General features: G+C 44.0%; 1 protein-coding gene across 3 annotated transcripts in view; it reads right to left on the minus strand.

Annotated features, from left to right (window-relative positions):
- Positions 1-328: 328 nt before the first annotated feature.
- PBX2 (PBX homeobox 2) overlaps positions 329-25,227 on the minus strand; it is a 42,624-nt gene continuing 17,725 nt past the window's right edge. For 2 of the 3 annotated variants that reach the window (XM_039336582.1, XM_039336581.1), the window contains exons 3-9: positions 19,702-19,946; positions 12,525-12,715; positions 7,672-7,807; positions 7,287-7,431; positions 6,479-6,567; positions 4,136-4,222; positions 329-1,774 (exon numbers count right to left, since the gene is read on the minus strand). In XM_039336582.1, the coding sequence (XP_039192516.1) occupies positions 1,682-1,774; positions 4,136-4,222; positions 6,479-6,567; positions 7,287-7,431; positions 7,672-7,807; positions 12,525-12,715; positions 19,702-19,946 (986 nt within the window). In that variant the 3' untranslated portion in view covers positions 329-1,681. The remainder of the gene's footprint in view (positions 1,775-4,135; positions 4,223-6,478; positions 6,568-7,286; positions 7,432-7,671; positions 7,808-12,524; positions 12,716-19,701; positions 19,947-25,227) is intronic. The other variant, XM_039336583.1, reaches the window with a different exon arrangement.

Here is a 25,227-nt window from a genome sequence, read left to right on the forward strand (position 1 = left end):
GGAAAACAAGAATAAATCGCAAAAAGAATGTGGATGTGTAAGAATCAATGGGACGTAAGATTAGCTGAAGAAAGAGAAAAGTAGCAAGGATAAGAGAATAAAAAGAAGAACTAGGGGATAGCAGTGTTCCAATATTTGAAGGGCTGCCACAAAGAAGAGGGAGTCAAGCTATTCTCCAAGGCGCCTGAAGGCAGGACAAGAAGCAACGGATGGAAACTAATAAGGAGAGAAGCAACCTAGAACTAAGGAGAAACTTCCTGACAGGCAGCACAATTAATCAGTGGAACAGCTGCCCTTCAGAACTTGTGGGTGCTCCATCACTGGAGGTTTTTAAGAAGAGAATGGGCAACCATTTATCTGAAATGGTCTCCTGCTTGAATAGGGGGGGTTGGACTAGAAGACCTTCAAGCTCCCTTCCAACTGTTATTTTATTGTTATTCTTCCCCCCCTCTCCCCGCTTTATGGAACCCTACCAATTTCTCATAGCATCTTAGGGTTCCACTCAACTGTTTGAAAAACCCTGTTCTACAACATCCAGCCCTCCCTAATATTTTGCTCAATACTAGTTTTCCTTCCTCAAAACCTTTAACTGCTCTAATGCAAAGGTTCCCCAACACACTGGGGGCATGGCCTGTTCAGAAATGGACCCCGCGAGCAGCTGGCTGGAGCTCAACGTGCACAAGTGATGGACCAGTTCCCTTCTCCCCACCCCCCCCACCGCCACCTTTGGATAAAGGTGAAGTCTTATCTCCAACCTCATCGACATCTTGGCTCCCCACACCTTTTCTTTAAGGAGATCTTCCTGAGAAACATCCGCTTTCCGATACAGATGAATTCCCAACTTAGATCTTCGGATTCAGGAAAACTACTCGTACAGAAAGGCATGTCGGGCGGTTCAGTCCAAGAAGGGTAACTTTGTGAATCCACACAATCCGCTTGCAAGACAGGACAGCAAAAGAGCACTTCTTGTCCCCCCCCCCCCCGAAATATTCCATAGGAGAAGCTACTCTCCTTGATTACAGCACAGGAAGGAAGTGCCATCTTGGGTCTAGGACAGGATCCGGATTGCCAATGGTTTCACCTGGGTACACTCGACAGGAAGACACCCTTGTCTATCCCTCTTTGGAATCATCCCATCATGGAGAGATGCCAACCTAAGCGCCATCTGGCAGCTTCCTTTGCACCTTCTCTTACAAGAAATCCATCCACGCTGCCATCGTAGTGATCCTTCGGTGCGGGTATAACCTATGAAACCGATCCATCAAAGGATGACACTTGGTTGCAGGTACCACCGTAGCTTATCCCTTGACCCCTGCAAATCGACAAGCCATTTGGGACGGCACCTCCCACCCATTCCCCACCCACCTCCCAATAATGTCACCACGCTGGGTCCCCTCCAGGATGCTTAAGAGTCATGTCTTGGTTACCAAAGATGTCATTTAGGATCACAGAAGGACGACCATCTTCTTACCCAATGGGTGCATCTCGAGCGGTCTGCCCCAAGGATCACTGCGTCATCGGATCCCCTCCCCACCCTTCCCCGGCACGGTGATGCGGTGACCCTAAGGCCGTGAAAAGAGTCTTGTCTCTGCCCAGCCTATTCACCGCTGGCATTTTTCTCTTCCCTGACATCAGGACGAACGTGAAAAGTGGGGGGGGGGGGACGACCAGCACAACACGATCAGTTGGAGGTGTCAGAGTGGACGCTGCCGGGACCTTCTGTTGGGGAGGTGACGGAAGAAGGAGTGGCTGCTTCCTGCCAGCCGCCGTTGGCCTAATGAAAATAAAAAGAAATAAATAAAATAAAAATAAATAAATAAAATAAATAAAATAAAAAGACGGTAAATTTCCCTTCTCTAAAGTGTGTACAGGTAGCCCTCACCTTTCGTTTAGTGACCCAAATTATACACCAGGCCTGGGGAAAAAAATGACTTATGGCCGTTTATCACACTTAGGACAGTTGCAGCATCCCTATGGTCACGTATTCAAAATTTGGACGCTTGGCAACTGACTCCTATTTATGACGGCCGCAGCGTCCCGGGGTCACGTGATCCCCTTTTGCGACTTTCTGACAAGCAAAGTCGGCGTGGAGGCCAGATGTGCTTAACAACCGTGTCACTAACTTAACAACTGCCGTGATTCGCTTAACAACTGTGGCAAGAAAGGTCGTAAAATGAGGCAAAACCCACTTAACGGCTGCCTGACTTAGCAACAGAAATGTTGGGTTCACGTGAAGTGTTAATACCACTTTACAATGCCTTGGTAAGGCCACACTTGGAATACTGCATCCAGTTTTGGTCACCACAATGTAAAAAAGATGTTGAGACTCTAGAAAAAGTACAGAGAAGAGCAACAAAGATGATTAGGGGACTGGAGGCTAAAGCATATAAGGAACAGCTGCTGGAATTGGGTATGTCTAGTTTAATGAAGAGAAGGACGAGGGGGGACATGAAAGCAGTGTTCCAATATCTCAGGGGCTGCCATAAAGAAGAGGGAATCAAGCTATTTTCCAAAGCGCCTGAAGGCAGGACAAGAAGCAACGGATGGAAACCAATCAAGGAGAGAAGCAACCTAGAACTAAGGAGAAACTTCCTGACAGTTAGAACAATTAACCAGTGGAACAACCTGCCTCCAGAAGCGATGAATGCTCCAACACTGGAAGTTTTAAAGAAGAGACTGGACAGCCATTTGTCTGAAATGGTATAGGGTTTCCTGCCTGAGCAGGGGGTTGGACTAGATGCCCTCCAAGGTCCCTTCCAACTTTATTATTATTGTTGTTGTTGTTGTCATAAGCCAAGGACTAGCTATATCAGTTTTCAATTCCTGCCCTTTTGAAAATTTCCAATAATCAACCCTCCCTCTACTTTCTTAAAATCCTAGGTTGAGGACTACCTCCATGTCACCCTTCATGTATGTAGCCCACCACAATGCGTTACTTTGATTGTGCTTTGTTTTAAAAAAGACACTTACATGGAAAACCAGGTATCACAGAGCTGTTCCTGGATTGTTACGGAACTAGCAGCATCCATAACAAATTGTGGAGAGCAAAATAATGACGGACGGCAAATGCTGCCGATACATTTTTATGCGACACAGGTAGTTCTTACAACCATTTGTTTAGTGTCCTGTTTGAAGTTACAATGGCACTACAAAAAGTGACTTACGATCATTTTTCACACTTAATGTCTTTACAATGAAGCGGACTAGTCACAGGGGGGAGGGATGGGCTGGGGGGGCAAACCTACCCCTTATTTTCGTATCCAGAGAGCGTGGATTTCAGAGCTGGCTTAATGCCAGACTTGCCCTAAGCCAATCCCTTAGGAAAAATGAGCCCTCAACTCCATTTGGTTAAAAGCAAAGGGCTCTTTTACTAAGGATGTTAGTTGCAGTAAATTTAAGTCAGCTCTGAAATCTACCGTGGTAATAATAATAATAATAATAATAATAATAATAATAATGATGATGATGATGGAAGGGATCTTGGAGGTCATCTAGTCCAACTCCCTGATCAGGCAGGGAACCTTATACCATTTCGGACAAATGGCTGTCCAGTCTCTTCTTAAAAACTTCCAGTGTTGGAGCATTCACTGCTTCTGAAGGCAGGTTGTTCCACTGGTTAATTGTTCTAACTGTCAGGAAAGTTCTAAGTTGCTTCTCTCCTTGATCAGAGTCCATCCGTGGCTTCTCGTCCTGCCTTCAGGCGCCTTGGAGAATAGCTTGACTCCCTCTTCTTTGTGGCAGCCCCTGAGATATTGGAACACTGTTATCATGTCCCCCCTTGTCCTTCTCTTCATTAAACTAGACATACCCAATTCCAGGACCGTTCCTTATATGCTTTGGCCTCCAGTCCCCTAATCATCTTTGTTGCTCTTCTCTGTACTCTTTCTAGAGTCTCAACATCTTTTTTACATCGTGGTGACCAAAACTAGATGCAGTATTCCAATGTGGCCTTACCAAGGCATTGTAAAATGGTATTAATACTTCACGTGATCCTGATTCACTAAATGAACTGTTGTTAAGTCGATGACTACCTGTATTCAACCAAGATCTTTTCCTATTTTCATCTGATTACACAAGCACATCCAGGCCATCAGTCTGAAATGGTGCTGTCTGAGGCCGCTTGATCTAAACTCACCCTCATTTCTCGTGGGCTGTACATCTGGCTGGCAGCCATATTGTCCCCATAGCCACCAGGCCCCATGGAGTGACGCATCGACTCCACCTAGGAGTGAAAGAAAAACACACAAAAGGTAGAAAGAATACAAGCTTGGAAAGTTGAGGGGAGAGATTGAGAAATATCCACTATCAATTCTACGCACTATCCACTATCAATTCTACGCACTATCAATTCCCATAGATTTCCCGTTCTCCTTTTGGACGCAACAGTACTTCAGAAAGTAAAAAAAAAACGTGATGTGACGGAAACAGTAATTTAAACTTCCTCTCTGGTTCCCACAGCCAAGAAACTTAACATTACACTCTTTTTATCTTTTCCCAGAGCTGTAAAAACTTGGCTTTTCTCCCACACGTCGGTGAGCCCGCTCTCTTGGGAGGATACGTGCTTTTTATACTCAGCCTTGGCTGTGTGCATTGTTATATTGTTTTATTTTTATATTGGCTTTGATTTGTGGCTCAGTTGCTATTTATTTATGTACAATATTCATTTACTATCAAATTTATATCCTCTGGAATGAGAGTCCCCAGGGATCCCCCATCCTGCTGCTGTTCAGAAACGAAGTGAACACTTGACACTTCACCCAGGCCTTTGGCAAGGAACAATGGGACCCCTGGTTTCATTCCATCTGGTCTATTGCACTTGCCAAATTTTTACCAATTTTAATTTATTTGTTTGATTGTTAACCACCCAGAGTGGTTGGGAATCAGGCAGCCTACAGGTTTAATAAATTATTATGATTATCCTGTCACCATCATAAAAAAACTCAGTGGCTCGCCATAACAAACCAAAAATAAATAAATAAATGACATGGAATAAAAAAGTGTATTATAAATACTCAAAAATACACAAACTGTGAGTTGGGTGATCCTATCCATTCTTTATGTTTATTTGTTTCAGGTAAATATAATCAACTTAAAAAGATTTTAAATTAACTTGGAAAAGGACTTTTTGCTAAACGGGATTTATTTGTGAAGGAGCTAACTTTTTAACTGTTGATTTTTTAAGACCACAGCAGTCAATTGCATAGGTTTGCTGTGGGATAAGGGCACTGTATGATGTGAAATTTCCACTGGAACGTTTATTAGCAATCAGTCACCCAAAGTAGTGTTTCTTGATCTTAACGTTAAGATGTGTGAACTCCCAGGATTCTGGGAGTTAAAGTCCACACATCTTAGTTGCTGAAATTAAAACACACACACACACACACACACACACACACACACACACACACACACACACCTAGAAGATAAAGAACAATTTGAAAGGGCTCATGTTCTCAAATGGGTTTGACTAAATGTGCCTTTACTCTGAATCAATGTAGTTATTTGCTCTGATAATGGGAAACAAAAGGATTTTGGTCCAACTTTTCTGAACAGCATCTGAGAAGGCAGCAATTAAATAAACAATAAACAAAGCTATTATTTATTTCTATTTCACATTTCTTAACCTCCCACCTCCCTCAGCAATTATTGCCTCTCAGAAGAAAAAGTGCCACATTTGGTACTTTCTTTTTCATCCCTTATTGTACAATCACATCAAGATTTTTAGAAAGAGTTTAAAAAAAAAACTAGAAATATAAAAGATACTGTAAATCAAGCTCCTCGAAACCTCGTGGATGACTGCTTTCTTAAGGGATCAGCAACTGCGTTCCTCAAGGATATTTTTTCCTCCTTCCTATTCTCACCTGTAGCCCTGATAATCATTATCAGGATCACAATCTTCTCAAATGGCCAAACGTCATTGTGCTGTAGTAGTAGCAGTAATAGTAGTAGTAGCAGTAATAATGTTGGAAGGGACCTTGGAGGTCATCTAGTCCAACCCCCTGCTCAGGCAGGAAAACCCATACCATTTCAAACAAATGGCTGTCTAGTCTCTTCTTAAAAATTTCCAATGTTGGAGCATTCACCGCTTCTGGAGGCAGGTTGTTCCACTGGTTAATTGTCCTCACTGTCAGGAAGTTTCTCCTTAGTTCTAGGTTGCTTCTCTACTTGATTAGTTTCCACCCGTTGCTTCTTGTCCTGCCTTCAGGCGCTTTGGAGAATAGCTTGACTCCCTCTTCTTTGTGGCAGCCCCTGAGATATTGGAGCACTGCTATCATGTCCCCCCTGGTCCTTCTCTTCATTAAACTAGGCATACCCATTCCAGCAACCGTTCCTTATATGTTTTAGCCTCCAGTCCCCTAATCATCTTTGTTGCTCTTCTCTGCACTCAGAAACAGTAAAAGAGGACAGACTTTCTATCACTTCAACAGTGCCTGGGAGATGCTCTGTGGCTGCTGCAAGTGCCAAGCAGGGAACTAACCTGTGATGTAGAATAGGAGTCTCCGTTTAGCCCCTGAAGGCCCATGAACATATCCCCCGAATTGGACAGATTGAAGGAGCCCCCGGAGCCTGTGAGAAAATTTGAGGAAAGATAGGAGAAAAAAAGAGCAACGGAGTGAACAGGTGGAGAATGCAGTCCTTTCGAGGAAAGAAAAGATTAAGGCTACTAACAGGTTAAATAAACTGGAGCTGTATGCCACGAGCCCCAAGCGCAGACAGGAGTACTAGCTCTAGCTTTTCTGTAAGGTTATAGTAACAGAATCCCTGTTACTGTGACAGAATTCCAAACATACCCTGTGGTTAGATGGGCAGCCAATAAATGTTATAAATAAATAAGGAAACAAATAAATGAATAAATCTGAAGGTACATCTCTTCCCCTTCACCTTTACCATCCAAGAAACCAGGGAGGGACCTTTCTGAGATGGTTTTCCACGCCCACATTCCTGCTGTGGACTCAGCTGCCTCTAAACTGACTGGTGTCTAGTCTGTGGCTCTTCCTCCTGTCTCTCCAAGGTCATTCCCGCAGACCATTACATTGGCCTGGGGACTGGGGAGAAGGAAGAAAGAAAGGAAGAAAGAAAGAAGGAAGGAAGGTAGGAAGCATCTGTGTCTGCATTCAGCAGGGATGACGGCTTGTTTGGAAAAGGGAGGGAAGAGCTGGGAATGGAGATTCTCCCGCGGAGCTCCACGGTTTATTGGAGGGGGCGGTTCCATGCTTCTCCAATCCCAGCAAGGACTCCTGCACCAACATGGGGTGTAGCGGAGTTTTGGAGAGGAGAGGAGTTACCCGCGGAGGAGGGGGTGTTGGGAGAGTCGCCCCCGCTCTGTGCGGCGCTGACCGCCGTTTTCACGGCGTAAATATTGGCTTCCTCTTGGAACTTGCCGATGTTCTTCTTATAGCGGATGCGCTTGTTCCCGAACCAGTTTGAGACCTGGAAGGAGGGAGGGAGGGAGAGGGCAGAGGTCAACATGGAGGGACAGGAAGTGGGAGGGGAAGAAGGGGGAAAGAGGGGTGAGGAAGGAAGGGAATTATGGATCGATAGGTCAGCCAAAGCTGGACCCTTTTCCCCCGGCCGACCTTCTTTCCCAAAGTGATCCTACCGTCTCTCGCAGACAGTCTTGCAGCCTGCTTGGATCAGCTTCAGACCTGCCCCCCGCATACGTCCTGGTACCTGCGAGACGGTGATGCCGCATTTCTTGGCAAGCTCCTCCTTCGCCTCCTCGCTGGGATATGGGTTGCTCAGGTGGGAGTAGAAATATTCATTCAGGACCTCGGTGGCTTGTTTGCTGAAATTGCGTCGCTTCCGCCTGTCCGTTGCATGGGACAAAAGGGGGGGGGGTCGAGAGGTTGACAATGAGAACAAAATGGCTGCCATTCAGGTATCAATGTCTGTCAAATCCCGTATGGGATTAATCCCGTATGGGATTAAGAAGGGGAATTTAAAAAAAAAAAAAAAAAACAAGGAGCAGGAAGAGTAGGGATTTATAAGTATATTAGAAAAAGTATATAGAGCAGTGGTTCTCAACCTTTTTAATGCCGCGACCCCCCCCCCAACCGGTCGTAAGTCGAGGACTACTCAACTGGTGCAGCACCGTTTGCAGAATGGGACTTTTGGCGGGCTCAGCAGGGCAGAGACAGCCTGGACAATTCCTATTGGCTTTTGAAAGCCAATAGAATTAGACTCTATCTATTGGCTTTCAAAAGCCAATAGAATAAAAGGGAGTAGCACAGCTAAGGAAAAGGGGGAAAAAATGGCGGACTGTGATGTTTGGCGACCCCCGTGAAATGGTCGTTCGACCCCAAATGGGGTCCCGACCCCCAGGTTGAGAACCACTGATATAGAGCAACCCTTCCTGATAACATACTAGTTCAGGCGAAGGCAACCTTGGCTCTTTTATGACTTGTGGACTCCAACTCCCAGAATTCCTGAGCCAGCCATGCTGAGGGGAAAGGGAGAAGTTTCCATGCTGAGCCATGCTAGGAATTCTGGGAGTTGAAGTCCACGGGTCATAAAAGAGCCAAGGTTGCCTACCCCTGAACTAGTTGGTTGCAGAGGGTAAAAACAATCTGTTCAAATATAGGAGTCCTCGGATTACAATGGCAACTGGAACCACAACTGCCATCGCTAAGCAACACAATTGTGTCATGTATCAACCTTGTTAATTCTCAAGACACATTTTTCCGCTAAACAGTCCGTGATTAATGTGTGTGTGTGTGTGTGTGTGTATACACGGTGGCCAAAATGATTCACTGGAACATCTGTAGACACTATCATGTTCCAGTAATCAACAACTGGTGGAAACATGTACTTGAAAATGAGCAGGGTAAAATATTGTGGAATTTCCACATGTGGAGTGATAAAATCTTGGCTCCTAACACACCAGAGGTAACTGGCTAAAAAGAAGTGTGGATAATTGATGTGGCAATTATCAGATATAGTAAAAAGGGAAGGCAAAAGAATTGGCAATCACAAAAAATTAAGATATGAAAATTGAAACTGAAAAATTATGACATAAACTGGGCAGTGTGGAACACTGGGTGCCAGACCAAAAAACCTTGGACAGCACTTAGGAAATCTGGGCATCAAATAAAATTTCCATCTGTCAACTGCAAAAGAGGGCAGCTTGATGGCTTAGCACAGGGGTCCCCAACTAGGCCACGGCCTATTGGCCACCGGGCGCTCATGGCCCCACTCACGCAAGCAATGAGTGTTTGTGCCTACGCATGTGTGTAACCCTCCCACAAAGCCAGTGTTTCTCAACCTTGACAATTTTAAGGCATGTGGACTTCAACTCCCAACTCCAGCTGGCTGTGGAATTCTGGGAGTTGAAGTCCACATGCCTTAAAATTGTCAAGGTTGAGAAACACTGCACAAAGCCATCCCTTCTCCCCCCCCCCTCCAAGCCACCAACCCTGAAAGGTTGGGGAACTCTGGCTTAGCAGTTAAGACGCTGGGCTTGTCGGCTGGAAAGCCAACAGTCTGGGTTCAAGACCCAAGCATCAAGCAATGGGATGAGCTCCCGTCCTCGTCCTAGCAGTTCGAAAGCATGCAAATGTGAGTAGATAAATAGGTACCACTTCCATGGGAAGCTAACAGCGCTCTGTGCCATCATGCTGGCTCATGGCTTTGAAACAGAGATGAGCACTGCCCCTTATAGCTGGCAACGATTAGCGGAATAAAATCCACAGGGACTAATTACCTTTCCCTTCCAATTGCAAAAGGCCACATATCTTGGATCCACTCTTATACTACATCAATACATTACAACATGCTAGGTTGAAGAACTCAAATGTGTATGAAGGTCAACACCAGCTAAACAACTAGCAGCTGTGATTTCACATTATTGTGTATGTAATAGTAATAAATTGTGCTATTTTGGACAGAGTAGCTTTTTCTAAAGCCAGATTAAATGTGTTGCCCTCAAAGATGCTCTATGGTAGATTTCAAAAGATCTCCTATCTCTCCACAATGGTGCTCTTGTAATGATAACTGACCTGTGATCAGTTCTTAATGCATTATGATTTCTATAGATTTTTTTTAAGATAGAGGCAAGGAAGAGATATTTCTGAATACATTTAAACTTTTACTCCCATATAAAAATCCCAAAAAATTAGAGGCACATTTTTAACTATGACTATAAGCCAAGTTCTTTACTAATAAACTTTTAAATGAATTGTGTAATATCTATCCATTTATTTTATCTGTCAAACTGTTTTACCTTACGTTTTGATCATACTTGTTACTTAGCTATTTGAATATTTTGGCTGTGATACACATTACACACATACAAACGACGTGGGTTCGACCTCAGCTTGGTGGCTCTGAGGCTGAGACCCACTGCCTATCAACAGCTCTAGCCCAGATGTTCACTGCAGCTGGATAACACAGGATCCAAGCCTTTTTATTGCTGGCTGAGGAATTCTAGGAGTTAAAGTCCATACAGGCAGTCCTTGACTAACGGCCAGTTGCTTAGTGACCATTCAATGTTCCAATGATTGAGCATCCCATATGGTCATGTGACCAAACCGGGCATTTGCCAACCAGGTGCAGTTTTTTTTTTTCAGAGTCCTGTGGCTACATTTTACAATAGTTTTGCCAAAAAACCCTCAACCCTGCAGCATTTATTTCTGGTTTTTGGCAAAGTCACGCCCAGGGCCAATCATTATTTGCTTAACAACCTTGGTATTTGCTTAACAAGCAGAGTGTCCACTTTATAACTGTAGTATTTGCTTAATGACTGTCACAAAAAAAAAAAGGTTTTAGGACCATCACAACTTATGACCATGGTGGGCAGGCTGTGGTGAGCCAGAAAGATGGCTGAGATAGTATCTACAGACCCCTCATATCTTGGACCTAAACTGTTTCAACTTCTCCCCTCAAGACGATGTTTTTTTCCTTTTTTTTCTTTTTTTCTTTTAATTTTTTTAGACCAACAAAACAAAACACAGCAAAACATTACACACATACACACATAATATATCCTTTTTTGTTAACAGCAATTTTTAACAGTACTCTTCTATTATTTACATTTCCCCCCTCATTCTTCTTTGAAATATTTGTCCTTATTGCCCCATTGTTTCTTATTTATATTTTCCTTCCTTCATATTCTACTACTTACTAGGAATAATTCATATTATTATTATTATTATACATTATTATACCCATATCGCCTCTACCAACACCTCATTTTAAATTTCCAACATATTCATTGTAGTAACTCTTGTATTTTTTATAGGACTCAACCGGGATTCCATCTAGGCCTGGTGATCATACAAATATTCTCATAGTCCAAATCCACTAGCTTCTTATATACCTTATTTTTTTAAAAAAAGATTCACGTTAATTATTATTTAGTGCATATATTCTTTTTGCTCTAATACTATTTCCAACATTAAAATTTACCCCTTTTCATCCAAATATATTGATTTGATTTGATTTTTTCTTTGACATATATAATAATTCCTCCTTTCTTGTTTTATGCTAATATTGTGTATAATATTTCTAAATTTTACTTTCTCCAGTAGTTTTCTATAATCCTATTTTATATAAACTTCCTAAAGATACATCACATCTACATCCAATTTCCTTAAATTGTTAAACATTTAAACTCTTTTTCCTGATATATTTAATCCATTGTTTACAGAAAAAAGCTTAATTATGTCTCCTATTTTTACTTGATCTATTTTTTTTATTTTTTTTTATGCTTCTTGTCTCTATAAGTCTTCCTTTTGCTTCTCTTTCTATCCTTTCTCTCCCCTCAAGACGTTGTTACAGGGCATTGCGTGCCAAAACAACTAGACACAAGGACAATTTTTTTCCCCATGCCATCACTCTGCTAAACAACTAATTCCCACAACACTATCAAACTATCTAGTAGGGCTGTATTACTGTTATCCTTCTCATCTTTTCTATTACCTATTTCGTTATCTTCTTATGACTATAACTTTGTTGCATGTGTCTTATGATTTATATTGTTTTCATTTAATATCCTAGTGTGATTTATGTTGACTGCGTATTGAGTGTCCTAGGATTATCATTGAGTATTGTATCTTATGATTTATGGTGATTGTATTTTACAATTATGATCATGATTTATCACTTGTTGCTCGTGTGCACACTGACAGCTTATGCACCAGAGACAAATTTCTTGTGTGTCCAGTCACACTTGGCCAATAAAGAATTCTATTCTATTAAGTTGACGGCTGCCTATGCCTCTTAGAAGTTACTGAAGTTGAGAAATGCTGCATTAAACTATTGGGGAGAGGGAAGACTTTGTGACCCCCACCATTTGTTTTGGCTGGCATGGCCAGCTCCAAATTTGCAGCAGTAAAACAAAGGTGGGGAATGATGGTCCTTTTATGACTTGTGGACTTCAACTCCCAGAATGCCTGAGCCTTATGATTTGTGGACTGGCTCAGGAATTCTGGGAGTTGAAGTCCACAAGTCATAAGGCTCAGGAAATCTGGGAGTTGAAGTCCACAAGTCATAAAAGGACTACAGTCCCTCTGAGGTAAAATAACCACCTGGCATCCAGGAAGCGGGAACGCAGGATCATGACAGCTTCACACGTGCTCTGCTTCAGCTGCATCTGGATAGAGCTGAACTTCCGATGGATGATGCTGACCATGCGTTCAATCTCCTTAGGCGACACCGGGCGTGTGCGGCTTTGCTCTCGAAGCAAATTCATCACGTGGGTTGTGAACTCATTGCAGGCCTTTGCGGGTCGAGGAGTGAAAAGGAAGAAGGCAGAGGCGGGGCTGGTGAGTCAAAAGCTACAATGGCAAGAACATGACACTCTCCCCATCCATAGCAATCTATCCTCCATTCCAAAGATTCACCACCTCTGGCCACTAAGTCTTAGCTTGCATCTCCAGCTAATCAGTTTTGTACAGGTTAAGTCCTCGATGTACAGCCATTCGTTTCGTGACCATTCAAAGTTACAACGGCACTGAAAAAGGGACTTATTTTTCACAGTTGTGACCATTGCAGCATCCCCATGGTCACGTCATCAAAATTCAGACGCTTGACAACTGCCTCGTATTTATGACGGTTGCAGTGTCCCGGGGGTCATGTGATCCCCTTTTGCGAGCTTCTGACAAGCAAACTCAATGGGGAAGCCAGATTCACCCAACAACTGTGTTACTAACTCGAGCAACTGCAGCGATTCACTTAAAAACTGTGGCAAGGAGAGTCGTAAAATGGGGCAAAATTCGCCTAACTGTCTCACTTAACAACAGAATTCTGGGGCTCAACTGTGGTCGTAAGGCAAGGACTACTTGTAGGGCTATTAACTTTTTCTTCCCTAGAAAAGTCTGATTTTTCTACCCATTCAATCTGTTGCCCACTGTGGTCCTAAGTGTGGCTACCGAAAACACAGGCCCGGATACTTCCTATTGTGACATGGGAAGTATTTGCCGATTTAGAAGAAGCCTCCAAACAGAATAAACCAGTGGTTCTCAACCTGTGGGTCAGGACCCCATTTGGGGTCGAACGACCATTTCACGGGGGTCGCCAAACAACGCAGTCCGCCATTTTTTCCCCTTTTTCCTTAGCTGTGCTACTCCCTTTTATTCTATTGGTTTTTGAAAGCCAATAGAATAGACTCTCTTGAATAGAGTCTAATTCTATTGGCTTTCAAAAGCCAATAGGAATTGTCCAGGCTGTCTCTGCCCTGCTGAGCCCGCCAAAAGTCCCATTCTGCAAACGATGCTGCACCAGTTGAGTAGTCCTCGACTTACGATCGGTTGGGGGTCACGGCATTAAAAAGGTTGAGAACCACTGGAATAAACCATTAAAAACACATTTTTTTAAAAAAAAGCCCTAAAAAGATACATACACATATAAAAGCAGTTCCCCAAACTCAGCCCTCACCCAGATGTTCAACAGTTGATGGGAATGAAAAGTTAAAATAAATGTAAATTAATAATAATTATCACAACAGCAGCAGCTTTTTTTGTTTCAGCTACCAGCATCTAAATGTTAAATTCAATCTTCGGCGTGAATTTACATCTGTAGCCAATTTTTTTACTCCACAATTGCAAACCAAAGCAAGTAGGATGCATTGATTATTTCTCTTCAACCATTGTGATGTAACTCTATATGCCTGGACGCTATTATTTTATTTTATTTTTTAAACATCAAGTATCCTATAATTCACATAATTAGTTCAGCCAGTAACATGACAATTACCAATTAGGTGCCACAAAATTGGGCTTAATTCCTAATGATTTAAAAGTGCAACTTTAGTAGATTAATATAATAGTGTGGAAGGAGTCTTTTTCAGCTGGGCATTTTGCTGTACTTTTCAGTGAATGCCAGGGACTTAAATTAATATATAAATATGCAGCATGAATTGCAGGTACATAAATAAAGGTGATGATGAAGTCCCTGTTTAAATTTCCAAGGAAGTGGATATTGAGTTAATTCTTTAAAAGTGGAAAAGACATAAATATGTCTAGTTTAATGAAGAGAAGGACGAGGGGGGACATGATAGCCGTCTTCCAATATCTCAGGGGCTGCCACAAAGAAGAGGGAGTCAAGCTATTCTCCAAAGTGCCTGAGGGCAGGACAAGAAGCAACGGGGTGGAAACTAAGCAAGGAGAGAAGCAACCTAGAACTAAGGAGAAAATTCCTGACAGTTAGAACAATTAACCAGGGGAACAACCTGCCTCCAGAAGCGGTGAATGCCCCAACACTGGAAGTTTTTAAGAAGAGACTGGACAGCCATTTGTCTGAAATGGCATAGGGTTTCCTGCCTGAGCAAGGGGTTGGACTACTAGATGACCACCAAGGTCCCTTCCAACATTATTACTATTATTATTATTATTATTATTATTCAGTACAAAATAAGTCACCAGGTGGGATTATTTGCAGCAAATTATGGTGACATCAAAATGTCGGCTTCAGAAGCTAAATTAGACAGGGATTACAGAGGAGCTAATTCTTCTTTATTGTAAAGCAACATGATAAATCAGTGGTGGCGAACCTATGGCACGGGTGCCAGAGACAGCACTCGGAGCCCTCTCCGTGGGCACACGTGCCGTTGCCCCAGCCTTGCCTCCCCCTGTGACCCTGTCCTCACCAGCAGCCCCCCTGGAGGAGAGTCGCCCCGGGCGCGGCCTGCACAGAGCAGCGCTGCCAAGGACATGGCAGCCAGGCAGAGGGTGTGGCCACCATGGCGCTGCTGGGCAATCTGCGGCGGGCTCTGGAGGCGGCGAGTGGCCCTGCAGGCAGGCAGGCAGGGTGGGGGCGGGTCAGGGGGTGGAGCAGGGGCGGGGCCAGTTTTTGGGGGTCTCCAAAAGGTTCACCATCACTGTGATAGATAGAAGCTTGCAAGTCTGAAAGTGTATCTCTGTCCCTCCTTTACAGTCTGAGAAACTAGGGAGGGTTTCTTCTGCGTTTCTTGCCCCACCCACTATCCAACGGCAGGCTATGCTGCCCGTTATCTGACCGCAACATCTCTTGGCCCAGCCTCCCTAGGTCTTTCCCACATTCCCTTAAGCCAGTGGTTCTCAACCTGTGGGTCGGGACCCCATTTGGGGTCAAACGACCATTTCACGGGGGTCGCCAAACAACGCAGTCCGCCATTTTTTCCCCCTTTTCCTTAGCTGTGCTACTCCCTTTTATTCTATTGGCTTTTGAAAGCCAATAGAATAGACTCTCTTGAAGAGAGTCTAATTCTATTGGCTTTCAAAAGCCAATAGGAATTGTCCAAGCTGTCTCTGCCCTGCTGAGCCCGCCAAAAGTCCCGTTCTGCAAACGGTGCTGCACCAGTTGAGTAGTCCTCGACTTACAACCGGTTGAGTAGTCCTCGACTTACGACCGGTTGGGGGTCGCGGCATTAAAAAGGTTGAGAACCATTGCCTTAAGCAAAGTGACCTGCAGGCAGCGACACTATCATGCAAAGGCTTCCATTATGTACAGGTCGTCCTCGAGGTATGACCATAGGTCATAAAATGGGGCAAAACTCACTTAAGGAACTGTCTCACTTAGCGACAGAAATTTTGGGCTCAATTGTGGTTGTAAACTGAGGACTGCCAGTATTCATTTTAAGCCAGGGATGTCAAACTGGCGGCCCGTGGGCTGGATGCGTCATGCGCAGGCCATGCCCACCCCGGCTCCCCAAAGGCAAAAAAAAAGTCACAATACGTCACGTGATGCGATCGAGTTAGACACCCGGGTTTTAAGCAACACTGTTCCACAAAGGAAGAACATCTAATCCGTGACTACAGTACATGTCTATCTGTACTGTTATGTGTGGGGGGGACTATCAGCCTTCCTTAGATTTTATCAGAAGCCTTCATCTATATAAATATCTCTTCCATTCATCCATTTAGATTTTTTTTTTAAAAAGAATTCCCCCGAATTTTTATTTATTTATTTTGCTGGGGTTGGGGGGGAGAAACTTTGCACAGATTTGTCTGTTATGTTGATTCTGCCCTTTCCTTGACTGGGAATCCTTGCCCATGGTCACTTCCTGTCTGGAGTACTGCAATGAACTCTACATAGGGCTGTCCTTGAAGATCCCACCCTCCTGATTTTCTGTAAATGCTTAAAGACCTGACTTGGCCTGGAGTTGGCCTGGAGCTCCAATGGGAGAGGAGTATCACACTGGAGGTGGTTGACAGATTGATAACAGATCCCACCTCCCTCCCTCCCTGCCCATCCCACACCCTCCCTCCCCAACTTTTAGTTAGGGTTGATCATTTGTATTTTTATAGCATTTTATTCATGTTAATATGCATGTCTTGTATAGTTCTATCCTTTTTAACACTGCAAGCTGCCCAGAATTACCGTATGGCAGGGGTAGGCAACCTTGGCGCTTTTATGACTCGTGGACTTCAACTCCCAGAATTCCTGAGCCAGCCATGCTGAGGGGAAAGGGAGAGGTTTCCAAGCTGAGCCATACTGGCTCAGGAATTCTGGGAGTTGAAGTCCACGAGTCATAAAAGAGCCTACCCCTGACCTATGGTAAAATGGGTGGCCAACAAATGTAATAAACAAAAGAAATAAAGATCAGATGGAATGGGATGATGGCACGCAGTGATGTATTTCCCTAAGTTTCCCCAAGTAACTTCTCTATAGGTAGTCTTTGTGGCCTGTAAAATTGAGCCCAAAATTTCTGTTGTTAAGTGAAACATTGGCTAAGTGAGTTTTGCCCCGTTTTACGACCTTCCTTGCCACAGTTGTTAACTGAATCACTGCAGCTGGTAAGTTAGTAACCCGGCTATTAAGTGAAACTGGCCGCCCCATCAACTTTGCTTCTCAGAACGTCGCAAAAGGGGATCACATGACCTTGGGACCCAGCAATGGTCATAAGTATGAACCAGTTGCCAAGCGTCTGAATTTTGATCACACCATCGTGGGTATTCTACCAAGGTTGTAACTATGGTCATAAGTCACTTTCTTTCCACTGTGATTGTAACTTTGAATAGTCACTAAATGAACTGTTGTAAATCAAGGACTACCTGCACTAAATGAGTTGGGCTGGCTCTCAGTTTCTACCCAGGTGCACTTCAAGGTGCTGGCTATTACTATTAATTTATAACTATTTATTGAATCTGAAAATGGAAAATGAACCAGTTAAAGAAACAATGATAACATAGGCAAGCAATTTTGGATATAACATAGACTTAGAAAAATGCCAAAACTTTTGGGAAAGAAATTATAAACTGACAATGTCAACTTCTTATAAAGAAAACCTATATGAAATGTTTTATAGATGGCACTTGCCACCAGCAAGATTAGCAAAAATGTTTAAAAATATGTCAGATAGATGTTGGAAATATAAACATAAGTCAGGCACTTATTATCATGTATGGTGGACATGTTTTAAGCAAAGAGATACTGGATAAAAATACATACTTGACTAGAAAAGATGTTGGGAAACCTATAGATTTTAAACCTGAACTTTTTTTACTAGGTATAATGCCAGAAAAGATTGATAAATAAAATATTTATTTGATTTTACATGCAACAACAGCGGCAAGAATAATATTCGCACAATATTTGAAAAATGAAGAAATACCACCAGAGGAAGAAATAATTTTAAAAAAATACTAGAATGTGCGGAAGTGTACAGACTTACTATGAGGTTGAAAGAAAAAGAAGAAACAATACTTTCAAACTTGGGACTTATTTTATCGTGGCTGGAGAAAAGAATAAAGGATTAGGGATTAAATTTGTATTGTTGAATAAATACTATTGAATTGTATGAAAAAAAACCAATAAAAACTTTACCCCCCCCCCAAAAAAGGTACTAACTATTACCTTTAAAGGCCTACAGGGCCAGGTTATCTGCAGGACTGCCTTTTCCTAAGGCAGTGATGGCGAACCTTTTAGAGACCGAGTGCCCAAACTGTAACCCAAAACCCACTTATGCATTGTCGGGTGCTGGGTGGATGTGGCCCATTGGCTGGGCGTGGCTACGGCGGTAATGGCAGACTGGGTGGGACTAAAAAATTCAATCAATTCCAGCTTTGTGAGATCTTCCCCCCCTCCTCGCGAAGTTGAAATTGACTGATTGAACCTTTTTTTTTTTTTTTTGCACACAGCAGTGGAGGCCTAAAGCGAAAAGGTTTTATAAAACCCAGCTGAAGGCCTTAGGACTGGGGCGACGGCGCGCGTGCCCACAGAGAGAGCTCTGAGTGCCGCCTCTGGCACCTGTGCCATAGGTTCGCCACCACTGTCCTAAGGGCATCGACCAGTCTTACCAGTTCAGATAGGGTGGACATGCTCCTAGTCCCTTCCTTTAAACACTGCATCGTATGGGAGGTGGGAAAGGTGCCTTTTCCATGGCAGGCTCTGCCCTATGGAATTCCCTTCTCCCTGAAGTTCAGCAGGCCTCCATCTTCCTCCTCGCCTTCTGAAAAGATCTTAAGGCCTGCTTTTTCCCTCAATCCCTGGGATAGGATGAGGTGAGCGAGAGGACTGACCGAGGAATTGCATGTGGAAAATTAACTTTGGTGCCAGCTTTTGATAGTTACTTAATGTTGCAGATAATATTTCATTATAGGTTTATACACTGAACACTTAATATATTTAATGTTTTAACAGGTATGTGCATTATGTCGTTTTATTATTGATTTTGTTTTAACTCTTGGTTGGAAGCTGCCCAGAGTTTGATATGGCTAGCTTTACCATTGGTTTAAATAAATAAATAAAATGTATTGCATATGTGCCATCAAGCCAGTGTTGACTCCTAACAACCACGGGTGTAGATTTTCTCCAGAATAATGGGACCAGACCCCAATACTATCCTTTGTATGGATTCTTAATTTCAACACTGCCTCCATCATCATCACTGTAATCAGGTTCATCTGCTTTGCTATTTATTCTCTTTCTTTCTTTCTTTCTTTCTTTCTTTCTTTCTTTCTTTCTTTCTTTCTTTCTTTCTTTCTTTCTCTCTCTCTCTCTCTCTCTCTCTCTCTCCCTCTCTCCCTCCTTTCCATCTTTCTCAGCACCATAGATTTCCTCCACTTGTCCCCAAAATGGCATCATATATGACTATCTCCATGTAATTTAAAAATAAATATATATACAAGGGGATCAATGGCAGGATCAAAACGGTTTACTGCCCTAAACGTGTGCAAACCAAAGAATTTGGCAGAGAGCAAAAATCAAGAGCAAATCCCTTTAAATGTGCACGTCCACGCACACAAATACACACACACACAAGTGCCTGTCCTCAGGTCTTCTTACCTGCTCGTACTTTTCCAGCTCCGAATGGTAGATCTGGCGGATCTGCGAAAGCTTATTGCGGTAATCCGAGTGCTCGATGGAGTTGTCGGGGGACACCCCTCCTGCCGCCGCCGCTGCTGCTGCTGCCGCTGCTGAGCCACCCCCTTTTTCGGGTCCAGCCACCCCCTCGGCCAAGAGCATGTTATCCAGGCGCATCAACTGCGGGTCCACCGGCTCTTCCTCTTGCGAACTCCGGATGCTCAGCCCTGCAAGCGTCGGGAGAGGAAGGGTTAAACGGGCCGCTTGTGCAAACCTAGGCTTGTGTGCGAGCTTTCATGGGGGAGGGGAAGGGAGATGGAGGGGGTGCAAGCACGCACACCCACTCCCCCTCATTCTTTCTCGGTGGGCTCCCCCTCCCTTCCCTCTGGGTGCCTCTCTGTCGCTTGGCGAGAGGCTGGGTTGCAAGGAGGTCGTTGCTATGGTAGCGGCAGGCCCGGAAAAGGGGTAGCAGTTTTTGGCAGGAAGTCAGCCTGCCAAGAGATGTGTGTGTGTGTGTGTGCGCGCGCGCGTTTGTGTGGGTGTTGGTCATGCTCTGGCCACGCTGGCCAGAAGGAGAGTGGGACAGAGAGTGGAAAGGGAGAAGGGGAGAAGCAGAGACCCTCCCCCCCCCACAGAAGTAAGAGTGATCAGCCAGTTTGGCTCTCTAAACTTCACCCCACCCCACCCCCCAAAAAACAAATGTGGGGGAGAAATTTTGCCCTCCCTCCTCCGTGTTTTCAATCCAGGGTCGGTCTTTGCTTTGAGTAACAGCCGGGGCCTCCTCCCGTGCACCCCACTCCAAGGGGGAACCTCCCCCAAAGCTGGCATGCAGCCAAAAGAGAGGAAATAACTCACAAACCACCCCCCCACATTTCTCCCCTTTGCAAAAACACCCCACACTCCTCCGCTACGTAAGAATCAACTGGCTAAGGCCGCGGGCGCAACTCGGTCTGTCGCTCAGGCATCCCGTTAGCAAATGTAGCAGCCCAAATGTAGCAGCCCAACCCGAGCTGGGGCAGCCCCACATCTGGCAAGGCAACTTGCTGGAGGTGAAGTGGAGGGGGGGGAGAGGTGTAGAGAAATGGGACAAATGCATCGGATTTGTAACCAAGCAAGGTTGCACCAGCAGGGAGAGGCCCACAGGAGCAAAGCCTTGCAACTCACTTGACTAGTTCTGGAAAGGCCTCCTTGCTTGGTTAAAGGAGGCTGGAAGCCCAAACAACGATGGAGTTTCCTCCACCTTTTGCTCACCTTGTGGGAGGAGAAGGGCTGGTCTGTGGTGTTAAAAAAAAAAAAACAATCCAAAACCACAGGAGCCCTGGAGCCTCTTTTCTGATACACACAGCTTACAAAAGCAGCTGCTTTTTAATAAAACCAAGAGCTCCCAGGCTCTTTATTTATTGCTCTGCCTAAAATCTCTTGCAATGAACAGAAGCTGTGGGAAAAAGTCCTCTCTGGTTAAGATGCGTTGGTGCCTCAAGCCAGAAATTCAACTAGTGCAGCCTTTCTCTTTACATCAGGACTTCCCAAAGCTCTGTCTTGGACTGAAGTCATCTAGTCCGACCCCCCCACTCAGGCAGGAAACCCTATACCAGGGGTAGGCAACCTTGGCTCTTTTATGACTCATGGATTTCAACTCCCAGAATTCCTGAGCCAGCCATGCTGAGGGGAAAGGGGGAGGTTTCCAAGCTGAACCATGCTGGCTTAGGAATTCTGGGAGTTGGAGTTCACGAGTCATAAAAGAGCCAAGGTTGCCTACCCCTGCCCTATACCATTTCAGACAAATGTCTGTCCAGTCTCTTCTTAAAAACTTCCGTGTTGGACCATTCACCACTTCTGGAGGCAGGTTGTTCCACTGGTTAATTGTTCTAACTGTCAGGAAATTCTATCCCATAACAACCCTGTGAGATGGATTGGGCTGAGAGAGCGTGATTGGCTTAAACTCATCCAACTTTCTTGCCTAAGGCGGAACTGGAACTCACAGTCTCCTGGTTTCTCAGTCAGCCCTATACACCGAACTGGCTCTCCACCGGATTGTTCTTATATTATTATTATTTGTAGTACTATTTGTTAAAATAATATGTATTGATTTATTTTCATATAATAAGTGTTTGGGAATCAATGAACAATCTGAAACTTTATGGGGGAGAGGTTAATGAGCTGAAGAATTTGCGGACCCCTTCTTTACACACTAATCAAGGAGAGAAGCAACCTAGAACTAAGGAGAAGCTTCCTGACAATTAGACCAATTAACCAGTGGAACAACTTGCCTCCAGAAGCGGTGAATGCTCCAACACTGGAAGTTTTTAAGAAGAGACTGGACAGCCATATGTCTGAAATGGTGTAGGGCAGTGATGGTGAACCAAACTGCAACCGAAAACTCACTTATGCATCGTTGGGTGCCGGCTGGATGTGGCCCATTGGCTGGGTGTGACCCATTGGGTGGGCGTGGCTGCGGTGGTAATAGCAGACTGTGTGGGACTAAAAAGTTTAATCAATCAATTACAACTTTACAAGATCTTTTTTTTCCCGTGAGAAGTTGAAATTGACTGATTGATTGAACCTTTTTTTTTTTTGCACACGGTGGTGGAGGCCTAAAGAGAAAAGGTTTTATAAAACCCAACTGAAGGCCTAGGACTGGGGCGACGATGCGCGTGCCCACAGAGAGGGCTCTGAGTGCCACCTCTGGCACCCGTGCCGTAGGTTCGCCACCACTGGTACAGCAGGGGGCTGGACTAGGTGACCTCCAAGGTCCCTTCCAACTTTATTATTATTACTATTACTAATGAACAGGGCTCTCACAATTTCTGTTGATATTATTAGAGAGTAAGAATGATTGAAACTTTCCCCAGTACTGGTAAAGGCCATTGCCATAGATCCCTTCTTATAGAGAACATTTTCCTGGGCACAGTGGGGATAAAGGGAGCCAATGGTGGGCGGGAGGGGGATTTTCTGCCCCACTAATTCACAGAGGGCAGGATACAGCTGGAAGGAATTTAAAAGTCCCGCTGTTGAAATCTGAAATCGTAATCTTGAATATGATCTCATTACTATTAATCTCAGCCTGTAGGAAAAAGAAGTTTCTCATGATGTAATAACTACAAATTTCACTTTGATTGCTTATCGCACTGCACTATCTTCAAATCTTAGGGGAAAATAGGATGAGATTACAGGCCTATAACCAGAACTGAACCCAAAATTTTTGTGGGTAAGTGAGACAGTTGTTAAGAAAATTTTGGCCCATTTTACAACTTTTCTTGCCACAGTTAAATGAATCAGTGCAGTTGTTAAGTGAATCGGGCTTTCCCATTGACTTTGCTTCTCAGAAGGTTAATAATAATAATAATAATCATCATCATCATCCTGTAAGCAAAAACTGGTGGGATCATAAAATAGAGAAAGTCATAGAAAATGATAAAATTAAACTGCTCTGGGACTTCAGAATTCAAACAGACAAGCACCTGCAACATAACACCCCAGACTTAACAATTGTCGATAAGAAAGACAAAAAAGTCTGGATAGGGGAGTCGGGCAGTGCCCTGGAGACAGAGAATAGAAAGAGAAAGGAAAAGCAGCCGGAGAAGATTAACACATAAGAGACCACAAATAGAAATAGAAAGACAGTGCAAACGAAGCTAATGGTTAGTCCAATAGCATAGGCTCCTTGGGCAATCCCAAAAACAACGGAGTACCCCTTAACACCATTCGGCATTGACAAATTCGCTATATTAAGTCAATGCAAAAGGCAGCCTACTAGTACTGACTTCATCCTGCGACAACATGTAATACCATCAAACATCCACATATGCCTATCCAGGTGTTGGGGACGGACTCGAAGGTAGGACAAAATGCCAAATCCAGTCTGAAATCTGGTGACTGTGCCGATGACCATAATATAAAAGAATAAAATAATAATAATAATAATAATAATAATAATAATGATGATGATGATGTTGGAAGGAACCTTGGAGGTCATCTAGTCCAACCCTCTTGCTCAGGCAGGAAACCCTATACCATTTTGGACAAGTGGCTGTCCAGTCTCTTCTTAAAAACTTCCAGTGTTGGAACATTTACCGCTTCTGGAGGCAGGTTGTTCTACCGGTTAATTGTTCTAACTGTCAGGAAGTTTCTCCTTAGTTCTAGATCACAGGTCGGCAACCTGCACAGGTCGGCAACCTGCGGCTCCGGAGCCGCATGCGGCTCTTTGAGCCTTCCCCTGTGGCTCCCAGCCTCCTCTGCCTTTTCAGACAGAGACAGAGACAGAGAGAGGCAATTGCGCTTCCCTGCTTTTCTCTCTCTCTCTCTTTCTCTCTCTCTCTCTCTCTGTGTGTGTGTGTGTGTGTGTGTGTATAAAAGAGAGTGCACTCACAGTGTTCTCTGAGGAGCTGAAAAGCTTACTGTGCGGAGCTCCTCCCTTTGCTGCGTCTCTGCAGGAAGCAGGAAGGGCAGGAGAGAGCTAGCTAGCCCAGCTAGGCTGACTCAGGAATTCTGGGAGTTGAAGTCCATGAGTCATAAAAGAGACAAGGTTGCTTATCCCTGAGCTTGTTGGACAACAGCTTGAAGCTTGCCAGGTGAGCAGCAGATAGGAGAGGGGGGAGAAAGAGAGAGGGAGGGAGGGAGAGAGAGAGAGTGTGTGGGGGGGGAAGAAGAGTGGTAGACCAAGGGCAGATAGAGAGGGAGGGAGAGAGAGACCCTTTTGACATCTAAAATGAAGATAACACTGCATATATCCTTTTTTTACCTGTGTGTGTATGTAATTTTATTCTCTTAAAGCATTCTCTTGGTGATCATTGTTTTAATAGTATGGATATTCCCAAGAGTCATATTTTTACTTTTATTTTTAATGTGTGTGTGTGTGTGTATATACATACACACACACACATACATACACAAACACACACACACACACACCCATAATAAAGGTAAAGAAGGATATATGCAGTGTTATCTTCATTTTATATATCAAAAGGGTTTTGCGGCTCCCGGTGTTTTGTTTTTGGTGGGAAACGGGTCCAAGTGGCTCTTTGAGTGTTTTGGGTTGCCTACCCCTGTTCTAGATTCACCCAGGTACAAACCTTTAGTCTGAGAAGATTCCTGTGTATATTCCTGAGCAATAAAACAGCTAATTGAATTATTCATGTGTGGGTCTGGTTGTTTGTGCCTGACACACTCCTGTGGTCATATGACTGCACTTCAGGCATTCAACAACTGAGCTACATTTATGTGGTTTGTAGCATCCCACGGTCACGTGACTGCCTTTTACAATGGTTTTGCCAAAAACCAGCATTTACTTTCAATATTCAGCAAAACTGGCCCTTAATGAACCAGGGGTTCAACAATGATCACTGTGGTTGCTTAAGGACTGCCACAGAAAAAGTTGTAATGTTGGGTCAGTCACGTGGGTGACCCGATTTACAACCATCATGATTTACAACCTTGTCGGGCAGACTCCATTCCACCCATAGGTTGAAGACTACCTAATTTCTGGTTAGTACAAGATCTGAATTG

This window comes from Crotalus tigris, unplaced genomic scaffold, assembly GCF_016545835.1.
Source record: "Crotalus tigris isolate CLP2741 ecotype Arizona unplaced genomic scaffold, ASM1654583v1 scf7180000017666.379230911805:20528666, whole genome shotgun sequence".
Classification (NCBI taxonomy): Eukaryota; Metazoa; Chordata; class Lepidosauria; order Squamata; family Viperidae; genus Crotalus; species Crotalus tigris.